Below are 22,384 nucleotides of genomic sequence, written 5' to 3'. Positions count from 1 at the left end.
TACCCCCCCGAAAGACATGCTGGTTAGGTGCATTGGCCATGCTAAATTCTCCCTCGGTGTACCTGAGCAGGTACCCGAGTGTGATGACTAGGGGATTTTCACAGTAACTTCATCGCAGTGTTAATGCAAACCTACTTGTGACTAATAAATAAACTTTAACTTTACTTACTTATAATGGGCAGTGATGGCGTCTACAGTGTGAATTGGCCAAATCATTTCCCTGTTGGCAGCAAGTTCTTACTTATTGTACTGCGCTCTCAGTGCACAATTGACATGTCTCAACCAGGCCTGCTCAGTGTTCTACATCTCAAGGCTGGGAATTACAACAAGCATGGTCTAGTAGTTTAAGGCTGTTGTAGACTTGGGTAGTAATAAAGAAGTTTGAGGCGGAGCCGACTTTTCCCTCCACCTGCTGCTGTTCTGAGTGCAGCAGTTGTCCATTCAAAATGGTACTGATTGTATTACTCGATGGCCTTTACATTAGTGAATGCTGCCTTGCCCTCTGGACACTACTGTGCTCATCACGCACTATACAGTGGAGTTTTTACATTCTGGAGTTTTGATCAATGGTCCTCAGTCCTGACTTGCAACTCTGAGAAGGTTGCTGATGGATTTATGGATGGAAGCGCTGTCATATTTTTTCTAAGTAGACAGGACTATACTTTCCACAGTGTTCACTTATAAGGAGTAAAAATAGACCATATCAACCATCTCTACACCAAACTGCCCACCACACTGTTGTGGTGTTACTCAGAGCTACCAAAAGTTGTAGTTCCTCAGTGTAAATGCAAGGATTACAACACACAAAAGGAAAGAAATAAACCAGGTCATACTGCACAACACTCATGGCAAGCAACCAACTCAGCATCCTCCCCAATGGAAAGGAGGAGACCCACAAACAATTAAACTAAGGCCTCCCTTGTTCCAATGTCAGAGCACACCGGTGGATGAATACCATCAAAAAAACAAAATAAACCATCCTGATTTTCGTAATATCCCAGGATAACGGGTGACCTACACCCATGTCAGGATAAAAAAACAGAATTACAAAATCAGGACTAGAATCTCAATGAAACAAAGTTCAGAATTAATGATGACCCCCCCTCCACAGAGCTTGAAAAGGCCAAAACTATGACAGGATTGTTGAGCAACATCCAAGATCCATCCAGAGTTTCACCGAAGCTTCTGCACCTCCACCATGTTGTTGTCCCGAGGCCCCGGCAAAGAGAAGCCAAGATCCTGGCAGGTGGCAAGGACCGGCGCATCTGGCTGCCTCAAACCCTTCTCAACGAACACAGAGAATAAGACAACGCATGGCCTGTAGTCAGAGTCTTCAACTAACCTCAAGCCTCAAAGACGAGGTCCAGTGTGCTTCATTGAACCACAGATGCCCAGCACTCAAATCGAGATTGTGAAAGCATGGCAGCCAATTCTCAGATTCGGACGGGAATTCAATCCCTGTACTCCTTGGGAGGCTGAGGGCAAGGATACTCTTTCTCCGGCCCCATATCCCTGAGTCAGCCAGGATGTACAACACACCATGCAGCAGAATGTACAGGAACAGGAGGAGATCCTTCACTGAGGAAACTGCCCTTTCTCAATTGATGGGATTCCCTTCTCCACTTCATCCATTCTCTTTAGGATATCCCACAGTTCATCAAAATGAGCATTAAAAGTCGGTGCCACGGAGCTGAGACTGTCGTCCATGTCTTTACTCACAATGGTGGCCATTATCTCGACACCAACAGCATCACTGAAACACAGGCCCACTTACCAGTGAAACGGTCATTGCAAACTGAGTTCCACCCCTCAATTAAACAAGGATTTTCTTGACTTAACTCGGCTTTCCTTCACTAAAGTTTAGCCAGGATCATAGCACAGATTCTACACACCTGGATCGGATAATTATGGGTTGTGAATCAGGATAAAAAACAGATTAAAAGATGGATAGCACCAGAGCTGGCGAAAATGTAGCCGCTCTCTGAAGGTCACGTTTTTGGAAACTCACTTGCCTCTGAAGGTACACAATGGAGTCTCACTTTCTGCTACATCCTTTTCACATCGTGTATCAGCGAACAGCTGATTGAGCAGCTGTACTGACTGTGTGCAAAGGCACCAGTGAACATTTCAATGTATCAGGCTGATTTTTTGATTTGCAGGTCTCAACCCTTTAAAGTAATACAATTTTACCAATTAAAAAATAATTATTGAAAAAGTAATTTCAGTAATTGAACTTCCCATTTCCTTATTAAATTATTCAATTGTATAAAGGAGTCTGGAACCTTTTTACAAATTCAAGACATAATTAAAATAAATACTTATCTCCGGTTCACATATCAAGATCCTGCTCAAGGTGTTAATGGGTGGGAGGACTTTATTTTAATTATTCTTTCATGGGATATGAGCATCTCATTGCCCTTGAGAAGGTGGTGGGGAGCTTCTCGGAATTGCTGCAGTCTGTTGGAGTTTGACGGTGTTGTGGCGCATTAGTGGTGGCCCTAACCCTGGACCAGAAGCGCTGGATTCAAGTCCAATGTCAGGACCTGTTGGCCGCGGAAGAAACGTTCATAACACGCTTTGATGGGCTGATATCAGCTCAGGAATTCTTCCACCACTTCCTCCAATATACTCCAAAGGGGAAAAACAATATGGGTTGAAGCTACGCTTAAATAAAAATGTAGATGTCCTAACTGGTACACTGTTCATGCATTTTGAGGTCCAAGCAAGTGGATGTTGATGATTTAAAACAGTGACGATTGTAGTCAATTCAAGAGGACAGTTTGGCATTGCCACTAGATACTGGAAATAGTTTGATTGGATTATTTGACACATCGTCTTTTATTTACATGAAACTTTGTTTACAGCAGATCATTTTGTAATGAATTCCAACTCAATAAAGCTGATTGCCACTCTTGTTTCCTCCAGGCCTGACAGTTTAAATGCCATACTCAGTGGCTCAGTTGGTAAAGCAAACATGTAATTGAGTCCGCAGTTTAGGAAAGCTCCACGTTGGATTTCTGGTTTCTGCTGGAGTTGAGGGATTAACACAGTAAGAAGTCTCACAACACCAGGTTAAAGTCCAACAGGTTTATTTGGTAGCAAAAGCCACTAGCTTTCGGAGCGCTTGCTGCTCCTTCGTCCGGTGAGTGGGAGTTCTGTTCACAAACGGGGCATAAAGAGACACAAACTCAATTTACAAAATAATGTTGAGGGATTAGTCAGTGGAAAATCAGTTGCAGTTCCCATTGTCTGTTATTGAATAAGCACTGCTATGAATATGCACATGGTGGGTACTAAAAGGCATGATTAGGTGTGGATGTAGGAACCAAACAGCCAGAAAGTATCCAATCCAATACTGCATCAAAGTGCCTGCTCAGTGAGAGACCACACTTAGAACCATTCTTAAACAAGACTTGAAAGCTTCACAGGTCAGGTGAGAAAATAGTTGCTTGTTCACAGATATGTATTTTATCCACATCCAGTGAACTGATTTTTACACATCCTGATGCAATGGATCTTTGCTGATAGGGTCAGTTGACTTTTTTCTCTCTTCAACCTTTTTTTTCCCACACGTCAATCAATTGTTTACAAATGAGTGGCTTACTTTACTGTATGGAGGGCATTTTGTAGTGTGTGATTGGAGTCAAATGTAGGCCAGACTGTGCAGGGGTATTAAGCTTCCTTTGTTAAAGCGAGTCAGTAATGACTTTCTCTTTGCATACAGTCTGGTACTGGTCGATTTAAGTTCAGGATTTACTCAAGTATGTTTCACAGCTTGCCATTGTGGAGTATGGTTTCACCTAAGGCTGGTTTGCTAGTCTAGTATCGTAACTACTAGGCTACTGTACTGTAAATTGGTCATTGAAATAAACAGACATGCTGATCTAATTACTACCTAACTTGACATCTGTGAGCATGAAAACCCTTTATCCAATAAAGATACTGCTAATCCCAGCCATGAAGTGTGTGTTGCCCTTTGTGCCCTGCAGGCATTTACAGGCAAGTCAAGAGTGGCACTTGTGTGCTCTTCCTGTGTCTGGATCTATTGCAGTGAAGAGAATATTGGCAGAAACCTCAAAATACTTGCTGCTTGGTTCCTTCTCATCTGAAGACCAAATACTGTGGTATTCAAACACTGTGCTTTCGGCACAAAAATGACGAGCCTCTCCTTTTGAACTGGAAATCTTCAAGCTTTTATTTTACACCATGGTTATACAGATTGTAAGCATTCCTCCTCTTGAGCATTGTTCTGTTTTAACCCTGCAAACATGTTTCCTAATAATCAGCAGATCACACTCCATGTTCAATAAGAGGCAGGAGTGAAAAGGCCACCCCTTTCTTTTGCCTCTTTCTCCCCTAGCAGATTGGATTGAGAAGACTTGCTTTGTTTGTGGTTGTACATTTCAAGTGTGGACTACATATGTTGGGAGTTGAACGGGCAAGTGTTTCGATAATACCCTTTTAGAGGATGAAGTACAAAGGTTAGTGAACAAACATTTGTTTTGCATATGGGGCAAATTACAGCACCAGAGTTTGGACTGATTTTGTTATTGTGATTGATTTAGTACAGGATGGATTTTGGGAATAGTAATTTGATTTGATTTGTTATTATCACATGTATTAACATACAGTGAAAAGTATTGTTATGTTGTAATAGTATTGAGTCTCATTGGAATCTCAATTGGAAGTTGGCAAGTGTATATTTTTGAAAAAATAATTCTCAAAATTAGCAAAAGTACATATAACAGTTCAAATTTGACAGTATGTCAAGTGCAGTATGGATAAACTGATGATGCAAAGTTAATCCTGGAGGTCCCCAGACACGTTTAGTCTTGCACCTTGTATTCCCAGTTCAGTTGACAGTTTGCAGTCATGGTCTTTGTACCAGTGATTAAACTGCATTTAGATGATCCTGTGAGGTTGCAATGTTTTCTTTCTCATCTGGGCAACAAATAGAGGGACAGCATGATTCTGACAGACCTTCTATGGTATAGTTACTTTTGCATTCCTGTGACAATTCATACTGACTAATTGCAGCAAAACATGCACCTGACTGTACCCAAAATGTTGACACTATTTACTCCTAGTCCATGTATGCAATTAAATTATTTTTTTAACAAATTACTGTTAACCCCTGTCATCTAGAGCCAGGTTAGATAATAACACAAAAGGTCATATGAACATCTTGTTCTGGTTACCCTGCTGTAAGTTAGAATCATCATTTTTGACAAATTGGTCAAACATGTTGACCAGTCTGAAACCTCAACTATTTGCCTTTTAGTATTTTGTACAAAGCTGTAAAAATTGGTTAAATGAAATGGGAGCAATCCTTGCTGATTTGTGGATGTCCTAATCTCTTCTTGATTAGATTTGATTTATTATTGTCACACGTATTGGGATACAGTGAAAATTGTTTCTTGCGCACTATACAGACAAAACATACCGTTCATAGTGTACATAGGGGAGAATGAAAGGATGCAAAATATAGTGCTGCAGTTACAGATAGTGTAGAGAAAGATCAGCTTACTATATGGTAGGTCTATTAAAGGAATTAGACAACTTTTAAGAGCATGGAACGAGAGTAAAAGATATAATTAGAGGGCATGCTGGGGACAGCTCGCAAGAAGTCATCTCCCTCTGGCGCCAATTGTTTTCTGTTCCTGTTTGCAACCACCTTCCCATGCAGCTCTATACTTTTTATGGTCAAACTATGGTCAAACATACAGCTTTTACTATGCTTGGTGTGCTGGTATTTGAAATTGTAATTTACAGCGACTGTTGAAATTTGACCTGCTTGGAGCTGATGCTGTTTTCAGGTGGGGTGGGTGCAACGAACCAAACACAGACTTTGGTTCAAATGGCAGCATTTTGCCTGATTTGGTATGTTTGTGATGCAGCAGATGGCATATTGAGTACTCCCTTGGTGCAGTGCTGTTCTCTAGAGCAAGAAAAATAGTGCTGTATTGAGCGAGGTGCTCATGGGGTTGGCTCAATATACATGTGATGCCATCAAAAGCTTGTATGCAGCCCGAAACTAGTCAACAGCAGTAAGTCAGCATCAGAGCCACCAAGAAATCAGAGTGGACTGCACAAGAACAACAACCTATATTTATGTAGTTAAGACCAGTGAAGGATGAACCAAATGTTCTTGTGATTTTAAACAAATGTTTATTAAAAGGTACAAAACACAAAATCAACTAAAAAGATACTTAACTACATCTTTTTCTTGGATGAATACTCTTTCTTGATTCATCCTTAAATAAGACATCACATGCTTTCTGTTTTTTTTCTTTACGTAAAATGCTAATTTTTATTTCCATATAGACTGTGCAATTTATTGAAATCGTTGTGCCTGGATCGCTCAGACTTTCTCCATGCTTAAATAGTTAAGCTGGTGATGGGAAACATTTTCTTTTTATCTCTATAATCTCATGATCATACTCAAGTGGAAAGATTTCCAAAACCAGTACTTTAAAATTTACCCAGTTCCAAATCCCTCTATTTTCCTAACCTTAAATTTAAATCTTAGAAATCTTAGAAATCTCCCCAAACAGCATCCCATAGGTTTGGAACTAAGCAAATTCCAGCAATGGTTATCACACCAGGCACCCATATCTTTTGGGATAAATGTAACTGGCATTTCAAACAGGTTTCTCTTCTCTAGGTACAGCTTGTTGGGATTTGACAACCCCTCATGGCAGGTTGGTTAAGAAGGTTAAGGCTCATGGGATACAAGGAGAGGTGGCTAGATGGGTAGAAAACTGGCTTGGCCACAGGAGACAGAGGGTAGAAGTCGAAGGGTCTTTTTCCGGCTGGAGGTCTGTGACCAGTGGTGTTCCGCAGGGCTCTGTACTGGGACCTCTGCTATTTGTGATATATATAAATGATTTGGAAGAAGGTGTAACTGGTGTTATCAGCAAGTTTGCGGATGACACCAAGATAGCTGGACTTGCGGATAGTGATGAACATTGTCGGACAATACAGCAGGATATAGATAGGCTGGAAAATTGGGCGGAGAAATGGCAGATGGAATGTAATCCAGATAAATGCGAAGTGATGCATTTTGGAAGAACTAATGTAGGGGCAAGTTATACAATAAATGGCAGAGCCATCAAGAGTATAGAAACACAGAGGGACCTAGGTGTGCAAGTCCACAAATCCTTGAAGGTGGCAGCACAATTGGAGAAGGTGGTGAAGAAGGCATATGGTATGCTTGCCTTTATAGGATGGGGTATAGAGTATAAAAGCTGGAGTCTGATGTTGCAGCTGTATAGAACGCTGGTTAGGCCACATTTGGAGTACTGCGTCCAGTTTTGGTCGCTGCACTACCAGAAGGACGTGGAGGCTTTAGAGAGAGTACAGAGAAGGTTTACCAGGATGTTGCCTGGTATGGAGGGTCTTGGCTATGAGGAGAGATTGGATAAACTGGGCTTGTTCTCCCTGGAAAGACGGAGAATGAGGGGAGACCTAATAGAGGTGTACAAAATTATGAAGGGGATAGATAGGGTGAACAGTGGGAAGCTTTTTCCCAGGTCGGAGGTGACGATCATGAGGGGTCACGGGCTCAAGGTGAGAGGGGCGAGGTAAACTCAGATATTAGAGGGATGTTTTTTACACAGAGGGTGGTGGGGGCCTGGATTGCGCTGCCAAGTAGGGTGGTGGAGGCAGACACGCTGGCATCGTTTAAGACTTACCTGGATAGTCACATGAGCAGTCTGGGAATGGAGGGATACAAACGAATGGTCTAGTTGGACCAATGAGCGGCACAGGCTTGGAGGGCCGAAGGGCCTGTTTCCTGTGCTGTACTATTCTTTGTTCTTTGACATAGCTGGCTGCGGTGGGCTGCGCTCTCAAAACAGCACTCTTTATAGGGTGAACTTGCCTCTGATGTACTGTGTCTCCCTTTTGATCTTCCGCTATCTGAACTAACTTTCTCAGAAGTCACTCTTAATTACCTTTATTAACATGCTCACCTTTTAGAATGCAAATTCATCCCCATTTTCTCTTTTGAACGTTTTGCAACTTTAATTTGTGGCACACTATTCTCCATTTTACCAACCAGCCTTGGGTAAGCATCTATTTACAGTGTTGCTAGGTTCATCAGCATATCAAGAATCTTAGTTCCATCAACTCGGCTAATCTGTCCTATAACTTCCATTTTAAAAGCAGTTTTTGTCTTTAAACATACAGCCACCAGAGCACGTTCCCAATGACTGGATTCCTTTTTTTCCACTTTTTCACTATTTCACATTGTTAGGTGTTTATTGTAGACCCCCAGATAGTCAGAGGGGCATTGAGGAGCAAATATGTGCTCAGTTTGTGGAAGTATGTAAAAACAGTAATAGAGTTATTATATTAGGTGATTTCAACTTTCCCAACATTAACTGGAATATACATAGTGTTCATTTAAAGTTTAAGTTTTAAAGTTTAAAAGTTTATTTATTAGTCTCACAAGTAGGCTGACATCAACACTGCAATGAAGTTACTGTGAAAATCCCCTAGTTGCCCCACTCTGGCGCCTGTTCAGGGACACTGAGGGAGAATTTACCATGGCCAATCCACCTAACCAGCAAGTCTTTCGGACTGTGGGAGGGAACCGGAGCACCTGGAAGAAACCCACGCAGACACGGGGAGAACGTGTAGACTCCGCACAGACAGTGACCCAAGCCGGGAATCGAAACTGGGTCCTTGGTGCTGTGAGGTAGCAGTGCTAACACTGTGCCAGCATGCTGCCCACTAAGGGCTTGGATGGAGAAGATTTCTTGAAATGTTTACAGGAGAACATTTTAAACCAATATGTGGAAGGTCCAACAAGGGAGGGAGCTATGCTGGACCTGATTCTGGGAAATGAAGCTGGACAGGTGGTTGAGGTGGTGGTGGGGGAGCATTTTAGTGATAATGATCACAACATGGTATAATTTAAGCTTGTTATGGACAAGGAAATAGACAAGCTGCAAAAAATAGTTTTGCATTGGGGGAGAGTAGATTTTAGTAAAATAAGACAGGATTTGATAGACTGGAACAGCTACTAATAGGAAAATCTACAGAAGAGCAGTGGGGGAAGTCAAAAAGGAAATGGGGAATAGGTAATGTGGTTCTGCTACTTAATAAGGATTGTAGAGATAAATCCGAAAACTACAGACCAGTGAGTCTCACATCAGTGATAGGCAAATGTTAGAGAAATTTTTGAAAGAGAGCATCTAACTCCACTTGGAGAGGCAAAGCTTGATCAGGGATAGTCAGCATGGCTTCATCAGAGGGAGGTCATGCCTAGCAAATTGGATTGAATTTTTTGAGGAGGTGACCAGGTGTGTAGATGAGGGTAGTGCTGTCGATGTAGTTTATGTGGATTTCAGCAAAGCCTTTGGCAAGGTCCCACATGTAAAGAAGGTAAGTTCACATGGGATGCAGAGTAATTTAATAAAATGGATTCAAAATTGGCTCAGTTGTAGGAAACAGAGGGTGATGACAGGCTGGTTTTGTGACTGGAAGCCAGTGTCCAGTGGCATACCACAGGGATCTGTGTTGGGCCCCTATTTGTCATTTATATAAATGACATTGATGACTATGTGGGGGCTAGGATTAGTAAGTTTGCAGATGACACAAAGATTGGACAGGTGGTTAACAGTGAGGCGGAGTGTCTTGGGTTACAAGAAGATATGGATGGAATGGTCAAATGGGTAGATAAGTGGCAGATGGAATTTAACCCTGAAAAATGTGAGGTGGATGCTCCTTCCAAAGGATGTACTTTGGAAAGAGTAATTTGACAAGGAAGTACTCAATGAATGGTAGGACACTAGGAAGTTTTGTGGAAACAAGGGACCTTGACACGTTTGTCCACAGATCTCTGAGAATGGAAGGGCATGTTAGTCTGGGTGGTGAGAAAGGCATATGGGACATTTGCCTTTATCAGTCAAGGCATAGATTACAAAAGCAGGGAAGTCATGTTGGAGTTGTATAGAACTTTAGTGAGGCCACACCTACAGTACTGTGTGCAGTTCTGGTTGCACATTATCGGAAGGATGTGATTGCGCTGGAGAGGTGCAGAGGAGATTCACCAAAATGCTGTCTGGGTTGGAACATTTAAGTTATGAAGAGAGGTTGCGTAGGCTTGGTTTGTTTTCGTTGAAGCAGAGAAGACTGAGGGACGACCTGATCGAGGTGTACAAAATTGAGACACATGGATAGAGTGGATAAGGAGCAGCTGTTCCCCTTAGTTGAAGGGTCAGTCACAAGGGGATATAGGTTCAAGGTGAGGGACAGAGGGTTTTGGGGGGGGGTGTGAGGAAAACTCTTTTTACCCAGAGGGTGGTGACTGTCTGGAATGCACTGCCTGGGAAGGTGGTAGAGTTGGGTTGCCTCACATCCTTAAAGTGCCTGGATGAGCACTTGGCACATCATAACATTCAGAGCTATGGACCAAGTGCTGGCAGATGGGATTAGGTGGGAGTTCAGGTGTTTCTAATGGGCCGAAGGGCTTCTTGCACAGTATGATTCTATGATTTCCTAATAAGCACCAGTCGACAAGGCTTGTATTCTCTTTTACAGCAGTATTTGAGAACTAAGTGGAGTAGTGCCATTTAAATAGCATTGTAAAATAGATTGTTAGATCAAGTGCAAGGTCGATCTTGGGGATAAACTATATAGTGAAGTTTGGAATTTTTTAGACTCATTTCAGTTACATTGAAGTAATTCTGGAGGCTGAAGTGACCATGTTGCAATGCTATGCAAACCAAAGCATAATCAATCTGCTTTACAAATTTGAAATCTCTTAACAAAGAAACAATTACTTCACAAATATGTATTTTATGAAAAGCTCCTTCAGTACAGCTTTTCTTCCCTCCTCCAGTTTGACCTAGTGTATACATGGAAGATGTGTTTGGGGATCCAAGTGACTTCAGTCATGTAGGTCTTGAGTGCAACATACACAACTGTTATGTTGACTGAAGCTTTTGCATGCATTGCATTTGTAACAGGTCCCTGATTCTGAAAATACATTTTTTGGGGAAAATTTGAAGGCTCTTTTGCATAGTATTTTTCCTATTGATTTTTAAGTGCATTTACTAGTTTTGATATACCACATGGCCTGCACGGTAATGCCATGTGTCAAGTGGCCAGGGACTGTTTTGAATTTAAATTAATAAACTTAATGGAGATATCTATAAGCAGCAGGTTGTTTTTGAAAAGCTACCCTTGTCCTGGTGTTTTGTATAGAGGTTCTTATGGTGGCTTAGAGCTTTAATCTAAAGGCATCAACATAACATTGACTACATTTCACATCAATTAATTGCATGTCCAGCTCTGTAGGACATTTTTCTCTCACTTATTTTCCTTCCACTTTTCATTTTCCTCCTTGTCTCATTTTTTTTCTCCTTTCTCACTTTTTGTCTATTTGATTGTTTTTCTGTCCTTTCTCCCTTGAAACTGCCCTCCCTCCACTCCTTTTCTTGGACTAATGCTTTCTCTTGCTTCCTCTTTAAACAAGACATCACATGCTTTCCGTTTTTTCCTTTTTCACATGGAGAGATTTCCAAAGCCAATCAGCAGATATCTAGGGACCTACTTAAAAACAGTTCAATGATAAGTCTAAACAGTCTTTTGCTGGCAATTTAGTAAATATTTATTTGGTAGCTGCAGGAATTCAGGTGGATGAATTTAGGATATTTTTGTTCGGAATTGTGTAGTGAATTTATTTAAAATGTTAAATGTGAAAGACATTTACCATGCAGTTGGTCCAAAGGAGCTAGTGCCAAATTAGTGTTTCATTTATATGTAACTGGGTTACTGGAAGTTAAGGACCAGGTACCCACTGATTTTAAGTAGCAGGCAACGAAAATGTAAAGTTTTAAAGTTTATTAGTCACAAGTAAGGCTTACATTAATACTGCAATGAAGTTACTATGAAATTCCCCTAGTTGCCACACTCCGGCACCAGTTCAGGTCAATGCACCTAATCAGCACGTCTTTCAGACAGTAGGAGAAAACCGGAGCACCCGGAGAAAACCCACACAGACACGGGGAGAACGTGCAAACTCCACACAGACAGTGACCCAAGCTGGGAATCAAACCCGGGTCCCTGGTGCTGTGAGGCAGCAGTGCTAACCATGAGTGATCAGTGTTTGAATATTAAGCGCATATAGCAGGTCTAAGCAGCTCAGTAAGCACTGAAGAATGCATGGCATCAAATAAAAGAGCAAGGACAAACTTTGTTTACACATACCAGAGAACAGCTTTTGTTATCTCTGTCAGGATATAGTACAAAGAACAATACAGCACAGGAACAGGCCCTTCGGCCCTCCAAGCCCACGCCGCTCCCTGGTCCAAACTAGACCATTCTTTTGTATTCCTCCATTCCCACTCCGTTCATGTGGCTATCTAGATAAGTCTTAAATGTTCCCAGTGTGTCCGCCTCCATCACCTTGCCCGGCAGCGCATTGTAGGCCCCCACCACCCTCTGTGTAAAAAACGTCCTTCTGATATCCGTGTTAAACCTCCCCAGTACTAATACAGCTAATTGGAGACTCCACAAAGAGAAACTATGCTATGTACTGATTTCAGCTAAAGGCAGGAGTAGAGCAAATTGAACAACTCCCAAAAGAAAGACAGACTTGATGCAGGCATCCTTCATGACCGTAGGACCTTACAAAGTACTTTCGTAGTCAATCAAGTATTTTTGAAGTGAAACCACTGCTCTAATGTAGGAACAGCACCATTCATTTTGCATGGAGCAAGCTTCCACAAGCAGCAATTTGATATGATCAATCTAGTTTAGTGATTTGATTGAGGGATAAATATTGGCCAAGCACTAGGGAAAAACCTGTTCTTCAGCTAGTAGCTGTGGGATATTCTATGTCCATTTGAGAGGAGGGGGGGGGGGCTCGATTTAACATCTCATCTGAAAGATGGCACCTCGGAGTGCAGCACTGCCTCAGTACTGTACTGGAAGGCCCTCTTGACATTTGTGACCAAGTCCTGCTGTGGGTCTACACTGCTCACAATGCCACATATCTTTGTGTCATCAGCAAATTTGGATATGTGGCTTTCTATTTCATTATCCAAGTCATTAATGTAGTGAATATTTGAGGTCCCAACATAGATCCTTGCGGGACAGCACCAGTCACATCCTGCCAATTAGTATTTGCCGATTATCCCTATAGTCTCCTGGAGCTCAGCCAATTTCATAACCAGGTCAATAATTTGACCTCTGTTCCATCGGCTTCAACTTAGCTGACGCTCTTTTGAAGGACTTTACTAAATGATTTCTGCCAATCCATATAAATAACATCCATAGACATTCCCTTATCTACTACTTCAGTCACCTCTTTGCCAGCACAAATTTGAAAAGGATATCTTTGATCAGATGAATGTTCTCAGTGTTCAACTAACCTATCCGTAATTCTAGACTTAAGTGATTTCCTGACAATGTGACACTAACTATAATCCGAAACCTTCCATTTCACTTTTCCTAAATTTCAGTGACATGCACAATTTTCCAGTTGGGCTGATTGGCCTGTTTCTGAGCTGTAAACTCTTAATATTGAACAATATTTTATTTCAGTAAGATGTTGACTTGTGGACTAAATGCAAGTTGTGTCTGAATTTTAGTAATAACTAGTCAGTATATTATGATTAAGGCTGTAGCTCAATAGTACGTGTGGAAGATGTTTTTGGAGTTTGAGAGTTGGGTGATAAGACTAGAAGTACATCTTTCTACTCGACACGGTTGCTAGTTACTGTGGAAACAGATGCAATTCGCATCTTTTCCCTGATTAGTGACTTTTGGAGTTGAAGGAGCTTGCAGAACCTGTCATAACATGGTCGCAAAATCATTAAGAAAGTAGCCTTAAACACTAGTGATCCCACCCCCTGTCCCCAGTGTTGAGAGTACACTTGGAAATTTAAATCAGTTATTGTAACTTTTGCCTTAGCCTAAAGTACACTGAGCTTCACATTAGAAATGGTTAAAAGATCAAGTCTGTATTGAGTTAGTTGTTCCTATTTTGAGCTGCAGCATTTATCTGCCCTTGCACCATATTTTGGTGTGCTATGTGAATAGTGTTCCTAAATGATTTATATCTTCAGTCTGTAGTAACAAGCTTAGAATTATTGCTTTAGTTGTGATTGCAATCTGCTGTTTAATGACATGCATCTAGGCACCCTGGGTGGCTTAGCAAGTCATTGTACCAATAAACTCAAGTTATGCAAAAGAAAGAATTTAACACTTGCTAATGGTATTTGTTTTCTCATTTCCACTTTCACTACTTTAGATTACACTCTGATCAACCTTGCCCTCCATTGTTACCATCAGCTTGATTTATCATACTGATGCTATTATGTTGCAGAAAGTTGTACTTAAACCAGTATATGTTAAGATTGCGTATTTCTCTTAATTTAATGTTTTAAATTGTTGCTGGCAGTAACCACCACTGATGCTTTGCATGATTTTAGTACACTCCAAAACATTGTCTCCAGTCACTATCCAAACAAGAAAGAATCTCTTATTATTCTATTGTCTTGCTATTTTCCAAAGTTCAAGTGCACACAATAAAAAAAACACACCCTATGTTTTGCTGATATGGTAACAATGATAGCAATGCAACCTTTTATTGCAATTGTGATGTTGAGAGGCCTTGTGAATTAATAATGGTGAAGTAATCCTTGCCCTGCAGTGTTCAGGTCTCAGTGCCACAAGTTGTTTTGTTTTTTTTAGAAAGTTAGTTGTATAGTTGTGACTACTGGACAGGTTTATATAATTAATGTCATTGATGATGTGAAGAGTGATTCAACCTCACGAACTGCACGGTTGCAGAATACTGCACTCCCATTTAACATCGCTTGTTGCCGATGGTGCAAGATTGTTGAATCATCCCGTAAACCTAATCCTACATTTTATATCAAAGTGTTCATGATTTTTACATTTTTTTTGTCTTTGTCCTGTATTATGTTATTGGGGTTTTTGATCTTTTCTCCTTTACAAACAAGATTTGAAAATTACTTTTGAAGTGATGTGTTTTAAAGCAAAGTGAATTCATGTTTTTGTTAAAATGCTTTTGGCAGCAGGCATTGAAGATGTGCATTGAAGCTAGTGAGGCCACTTTGTGCAATGTCATAACTCAGTCTATTTCAAATGCAAACATGGATGATGTCTCCAGTGCCCATTTAGCCAGGATGGCCTCTAACCATATTAGGAGATGCTTCGGATATGGTTTCTTGAGGTTCACGCCACATTCCGAAGGGGAAATTATGTTTTTATTGACAGGTTTATCAGTAAATTACTGAATAAATAAGCAGCCAGAGGAGGATGATGCTGGATGACGCTGCAAAGTACTTTCCTTCGTACAGCTGCCCCTAAAAGCATTTTTAAAGTGAGGGAATTTGACATTGTTTATAACTAGAATTTTCAGAAATGATAAAATCCATTTGCAGCGATAGCATGGTTGCTTTGCTGATGACCACATGAACTGACCATGTTACTAATATAAACAAACTATAGCAAAACAACTAGAGGTTAGAAATTTGAATCAAAACCGCAAATTTCAACAGATCGGGCATCATCTTTGGAGAGCGCGGGGAAGTTTATATTGTAGATGTGACTTTCCCCTCTCACATTACCTGCAGTTCCCGGCTTATCTCCTACAAGTCAAAGCTGCTCTCCCTACCCATCTCCAGAACACTCATATACAGAGTAAGGGTTCAGGAAGAGGAAAGCGGCAAGCATAAAGAGGCACAGAGCAGGTGCTTTGGAGGGAAGCAATATCTGCAAGAAGTGGCAGAGGCCACGAGCTGGAGGGTCATCAGCATGAGGAAGGGTCAGGGAGCAGCAGAGGCTGTGGACTGGAGGGCTTGCGAGAGTGTCGGGGAGGGCCAGGGCGCAGGATGTGGCGAGCAGAAGCAGAAGCAGTGGCAAGTGGGAGACAAGTAAAGAGTCAGCATATTTATTTTATATTTTTAAATTTACTTTAGTTGTGTAACCTACCAGTGTAGGAACTTGGCAGTGTAAAGTATTTCAGCTTAGAGGGTATAATGTTTAGTTTTTCTGATGAGAAAGTTCCTGCAAAATTGAACTACCAACTTTTATATAGGTTTTAATGGGAAAATATCCTTTGCTTAAAGTTGCACCTTTCAGGAATGCAGGTGAGGATTTACTATATTGCTGAGTAAGATTGGAATGCACAGTTCTGTTATATATCTTAAGATACTGAAGGGATGGAAATTTATAAAGTGACTTTCAAGGCCTCTGTGTGCTTTATAATGAGGAAGCACTCTTTTTTGAAACACCGTACTGCAGGAAAACATGGCAGCCAATTTGTCCACATCAAACTCTCTCAAATGCAAATGTCCTAATGACAAGCTGATTGAGAGACGACTCAAAATGATGCCATCTGATCTTTGACATCCACTTGCGAGGGCCAATGCGAAAAACAAAATAAATTGTCCCACTTATTGATCAGTTGTAATAAATACATCGTGCTAAAAATGCTCAGCAATTCAGATAGTCTCCATGAAGAGAGAAACCGTTAATATTTCAGGTTGATGGATCTGAGAAGTAGAGTTGAATCTACTGGAGTATGGTCAGAAAATGATATGGAATGTGATCCCACCAACCTCTGCTTTGTCTCCTGGCTTCCAACTCTATAGGCAGGCAAGGGATGACATATCCTGAAGCTAATTTTAACCATGATCTTTTTTCAGCTTGTTGACTTTTTCTCAATTTTCTTGCTTTCTCTCATGAAAGTGCTGAGTCTCACTACAGCTTCCATGGGTGCCAGTCGCCCTCCATTTCCTTCAGGAAAAAGATACAAAACTCTGAGGTCATGTACCAACCGACTCAAGAACAGCTTCTTCCCTGCTGCTGTCAGACTTTTGAATGGACTTACCTTGCATTAAGTTAATCTTTTTCTACACCCTAGCATATGACTGTAACACTACATTCTGCACTCTCTAGTTTCCTTCTCTATGAACGATATGTTTTGTCTGTACAGTGTGCAAGAAACAATACTTTTCACTATGATAATACATGTGACAATAATAAATCAAATCAAAAATGTACAAGGCTTGATAGAGAGTGTATGCCATCACAGTTAAGGGTTACATAGTTCACATCATTTTCATTAGTGATTTAAGAAGGGAAAATTGGCTGGTTTTCCTCTTTTCGCACCTGAGGTTACGGAGGTCAATTTAGTGCTTCAGCTGCCCGTGATTAACTAACCCATCTTCCCATTTTCCAGATCTTGCCTATCATACTCTGGAAGTTGAAAGTCTTGATGCTGCAGCAGCTTTGGAAACATAGCCCAAGATACTAAAACTGCATGATTAATGATCCAGCTGTTATCTCTCTTCCCCCACCCCCCCAAAAAAAACCTTGCTCTTTTGTAAAACTCTTTAATCACATTGAACTGCTTCAAAGCACTTTGCACGGTGAATTAATTTTCAGGCTAGAGTTCCCGATGCAGGCTCATTATAATTTCAGCAATTCATTTTCTAAAAAAAGGGATACATCAGGCAACCAAGCCCAGAAGTTTGTTGTTGGGCTCCAAATTGCAGAGGCACAGCTTTGAATCCACAGCCTTGGCTGTAGCTTGAGTTTGTCTGCCTGGGAAAGCATCGGCATTGTCAGACTGTTACAAAAGTGTTGCCCTCAAGAGGGTAGGAAAAACTTTCTTGCCTTGCAGAAAATGCCCTGTCTTGAGTGTGGATTGAAAGTGGTTCTTACTCTGTGCCAACTGCATGGGTTTGTTTTTGTCTGTTTACATCAGGGGTTTAGTACAGATCGACTGCAAGTTAACTTTACAACTGCAGGAGTAATAGGCTACTAAATCTAGATTCGCTCCTGTTCTCCATCCTCCATCAGATGCAGTGACAGAGTAGAACAGAATGGTACAAGTGGTCAAATTTTATATATACTGCTGATAAGAACTGAAGGAATAAGAATGATTCTTGCTCACACCCTCGGTACTTAATATGCTGAGGTGGCACAGTGGTTAGCACTGCTGCCTCAGCGCCAGGGACCCAGGTACGATTCCCGGCTTGGGTCACTGTTTGTGCAGAGTTTGCACATTTTCCCCGTGTCTGCGTGGGATTGCTCCGGGTACTCCGGTTTCCTCCCACAGTCTGAAAAATGTGCTGATTAGGTGCATTGACCTGAACAGGCACCGGAATGTGGCAACTAGGGGAATTTCACAGTAGCTTCATTGCAGTGTTAATGTAAGCCTTACTTGTGACTAATAAATAAATTTTGACTTTAACCTTTGTGAACTCCTTTTGATCTCTGACTATAAGGCATATTTGGACAAGTTGAGCTGAAGGGCCTGTTTCCATGCTGTAAACCTCTATGACTCTATATTATTTAGCAACTGCAGTAGTTGAATCATAGAATCATAGAAACCCTACAGTGCAGAAAGAGGCCATTCAGCCTGCACTGACAACAATCCCACCCAGGCTCTATCCCCGTTACCCCACTAATCTCCCTGACACTAAGAGACAAAGATGTGCAGGTTAGGTGGATTGGCCATGCTAAATTGTCCCTTAGTGTCAAGGTGTTTAGCAATGTAAATGCGTGTGGTTAAGGGGATAGGGCCTAGGTGGAATGGTTGTCAGTACAGTCTTAATGGGCCAAATGGCCTCTTTCTGCACTGTAGGGATTCTATGAATTTAGCATGGCCAATCCATCTAACCTGCACATCTTTGGACTGTGGGAGGAAACCGGAGCACCCAGAGGAAACCCATGCAGACATGGGAAGAACGCGCAGACTCAGCACAGTCACCCAAGGCCAGAATTGAACCTGGGTCCCTGGTGCTGTGAGGCAGCAGTGATAACCACTGTGCCATCCTTGGCACCTGGTGGTTATTGAATCACAACACTTCAGCGCAGAAACAGGCCAAAAATATTGTTGTGCTGGTGGTGGCCACCATTCGTTGAGATATCCATGTTGGGCACCTAAGCACAGAGAATGGCATTTGCAGGGAATGAATCTTGGAATTTATTAACTCCTTATTTGAGCTCAGCAGCTTTCACTCCTCTGACCCTGGATTGCTCCCACTACTTATGACATGATTGGAAGCTGATCATTTAGTAACTGTGGCTTCATGCATCTTCTTTCCAGGTCATTAGGACCCCATTGCTGGCTTTACCAGCAGCCAAAAGAGATCACTGGTCCTCACTCTCCATTATGTAGCCTTTGCATTTGTCGGTAACTCCCGCTCTGCTGGGTAGGTTTCTGCACTGCTCCTTTACGTAGTGCCTGCTATTGCTCTGTGACTACTGCTGATATATTATGTGAATCAAGGGTTTACAAAAGATAAACAATCTCTGTTATGTTGCGAAATGTAATTATTGTAAAAGATTGTCAGACTGACTTTGCAGAATGTGATTTTTATTCACTTTTGCTCCGTTTTTGTTGCTGAACATAAAGCCCTATTGCATGGTGCTGACTAAAACGTATTTTGCTGTTTTATCAAAGAAAGTTTGAAGTTCAGATGTAGGGCTTAATTCTTTCTCTCTCTCTCCTCTCTCTCCCTCTCTCCCTCCCCCATACCGCCATCACTGCTAACTGCATGTGAAAAGCAAATGATGAAGCTCATCAACTTGGATAGTGAAAAAGGCAATTTGGAAAGTGTAGCAACATACCATACAGTGTGTAGCAACATACTGTACAGTAACAAAGTTCACCTGCCAATGGTATAATTTGAAATAAGAACAGGGAACGCAACTGCTGAGATGTGCCCAGTCATGGCTGTTTTTGGGGTAGCACAGTAGCACTACTGCTTCACAGCGCCAGGGACCCGGGTTCAATTCCCGGCTTGGGTGGAGTTTGCACATTCTCCCAGTGTCTGCATGGGTTTCCTCCAGGTGCTCCGGTTTCCTCCTACATTCTGAAAGACGTGCTGGTTAGGATGCATTGACCTGAATGGGCGCTGGAGTGTGGCGTTTAGGGGAATTTCCCTTCATTGCAGTGTTAATGTAAGCCTTACTTGTGACTAATAAATAAACTTTTAAAAAAAAATAATTATGCCACCTTTGTTTAATATATCACACTATATTTGGAAGAACAGAGGAATTCTGCGCCACTGTTGCCCACTGGTTTTAAACTTGCAATGTAAAATCTGACACGCACTGCTTTAAAAAGAAAAGGAAATATTGATTGCTGGTGTCAATGCACTGATCTAGATTTACCAGCGAGAGTTTTGGTATGTGTAAAGATTACATCAATTTGATTTCAACCTGCCTACTGTGTAAATCTGGTGCTAGTTAATATTAAGCACTGCCTGTTTTGTAAAATATGTTTGTCTTTGTGATATGGCACTTGCCAACACTGAACTGAAAGCTGTCTTTGGGGTGGGGGAGTTGGGAGAAAAGTTTCTCTGATGGATTACATTTTGAAACTTCTGGTATATGACCCATGTTTTCTTTCTTTCTTCAGAGTATTGGGAAGGGCTCCTTATGGTGTATAGACCCAGAATACAGACAAAACCTTATTCAGGCTTTGAAAAAGACACCCTACCATCCTTACTCTCATGTGTTCAACACGCCTCCCACTTCCCCACGGGGATATCAAAGGTAAGTGTGTGTGTTGTTGCATTTACTCATTTATTTGAGCTAATGACAGAGTGAATTGGACATGTATTGCTTGAGGAGTGGAATGGGAGGGATGGCGACTGCGAATGTTTGTTTATGCATATGTCACTTTGTAAGTAAGAAATCAGAGGTTGAAGCTTCCCTGCAGTGATATCACATTTCAACCAACAGCTGTGTGAAGCTCTGTGTGGGGGAGAGGTGTACTGTCTTGTTACAGGGTTAAAGCACATTCCAGCACATGCCTAGACCATCAATTGTCAATAAAGAGATTGGAAAGAACAGCTGGGCTGAGAAGGAAAGTACTGTACATCTGCCTTGCTAGGTGATTAGCGTGATGGTAGCCATGGAAGCCAGAATGTTGCCATAGCAATGCATAGCTGAGACAGGTGCAGTTGCATCACGAGGTCTATTTTGTTGCCTGGCAAATGGACAGACTGTTAGCATGTGGAATTACACTGTTGCCTTGACAACACGTTCTCCATAGTGACTCCAGTTGGCTTCCAGCCTTTTTTTTTGTGTGAGCATGTGTGTGTTTTGTACCTGCCTTTTTTTCCCCTCCCGTCTTCATAAATATCCACAGAAGCGTACTTCATCTGAGATGACAACTTGAGGTCAGCTAGCTCTGGGAGATTAAAACAGAATGGGACTCGGTGAAGCGACAGAGTAATCTAAGGGAGAGGAAAAAAAAGAGCTTGTAAAACCAGAGTGCCTGTGATGTATGTATAGTCAAACCCTTACCATCAAATGCAAAAGGTCCTTGTGGTATATTGCTTTTGACATTGCAGATTTTCTTTATGTTTCTCTAAAGCAGTGGAAGTGTTAACCTCCTTCTGAAACATTTTCCTGCACAAGTCAGTCACTATTTTGTGCATTCCACAAAATAGAAAATCATCAAAACCTTTGGAACATTGGGAGCTTCAATGTAACTGAGTTTTTTTTTACAGCAATCATTTCCTTTCCATAACTAATGAGCCAAGTTGGGGGATTGGGGTGGGGGGGAAGGGGGGTGGTCACAAAGGATTAATGGACATCAGTTAGCAGCAAATTGCTCTATTTATAGATGAGTCAACTTTTGAAAACATTCTATCTTTTGCACAAATATGAATGGAAAAAGTGTGAGCATTGAATCTGTGCCTCTGTAGTCTGCTTGGAGCTGGCAACCCTGTTTAATATCTCTGGCCTTTGATCATTTCCTGTCTGGTTTTGGTCTTAAAGCTGTGCAGGTCAGTTTAAGTCAGTTAAAAGTTTATGTCTGTAATGACTTGTTTGCAGTGCTGTCAACTTGAACAAGTAAACATTGTTAGATGCTTGGAAATTTTCTTTCAAGATAGCGTTTGGGAAGGATTACTACTTTGGAGTTGATATCAGCCCCTACGGTTGACTATTGCAGTGCTGTAAAGTTCCAAATGTTTGAGTGCACTATCTTGAGGAGACTTCTACCATTTACATCTGTGCAAATATGCTGCTCAGAGCTAGTTTAACAAAAGATTGCGATGCATCAGAAGTTGGTGTATCCAGTTTGTGTTGGTTATTTTGTCTTCCTGTTATCGCTGGATTTAATTAGATGTTCCAGAAGCATTCTATTATTTTGAGTAATTGGGTCAGCTCTATACTGTTACAAGCACCTCCTTGCTCATTATTTGATTATTTAAACTGGCTTAAATTTAATAGGACACTAAATTGAGCAGCACTGGGTGATACTTAGGATCATAGAAACGCATCACAGAAGGAGACCATTTGTCCCATCCCATGCTTCTGCTGGCCCTTTAAAAGAACACCCGTGCTTTGTTCCACATTGCGGCTTTTTGTT

At 41.4% G+C, this 22,384-nt stretch overlaps 1 protein-coding gene across 14 annotated transcripts in view; it reads left to right on the top strand.

Moving 5' to 3' along the window:
- Positions 1 to 22,384, top strand: part of foxn3 (forkhead box N3) — a 298,786-nt gene that overhangs the window by 160,132 nt on the left and 116,270 nt on the right. For all 14 annotated transcript variants that reach the window (XR_013500067.1, XM_078234460.1, XM_078234451.1 and 11 more), the window contains one exon: positions 20,420 to 20,556. Coding sequence is in view for 13 of the 14 variants with exons in the window: in XM_078234460.1 (XP_078090586.1) it covers positions 20,420 to 20,556 (137 nt within the window). In the remaining variant the exon portion in view is untranslated. The remainder of the gene's footprint in view (positions 1 to 20,419; positions 20,557 to 22,384) is intronic.

This window comes from Mustelus asterias, chromosome 18 (genome assembly GCF_964213995.1).
Source record: "Mustelus asterias chromosome 18, sMusAst1.hap1.1, whole genome shotgun sequence".
NCBI classification, from domain to species: Eukaryota; Metazoa; Chordata; class Chondrichthyes; order Carcharhiniformes; family Triakidae; genus Mustelus; species Mustelus asterias.
Note: the sequence above shows the minus strand (reverse complement) of the source record. Positions and strands in the feature narration are given on the sequence as shown.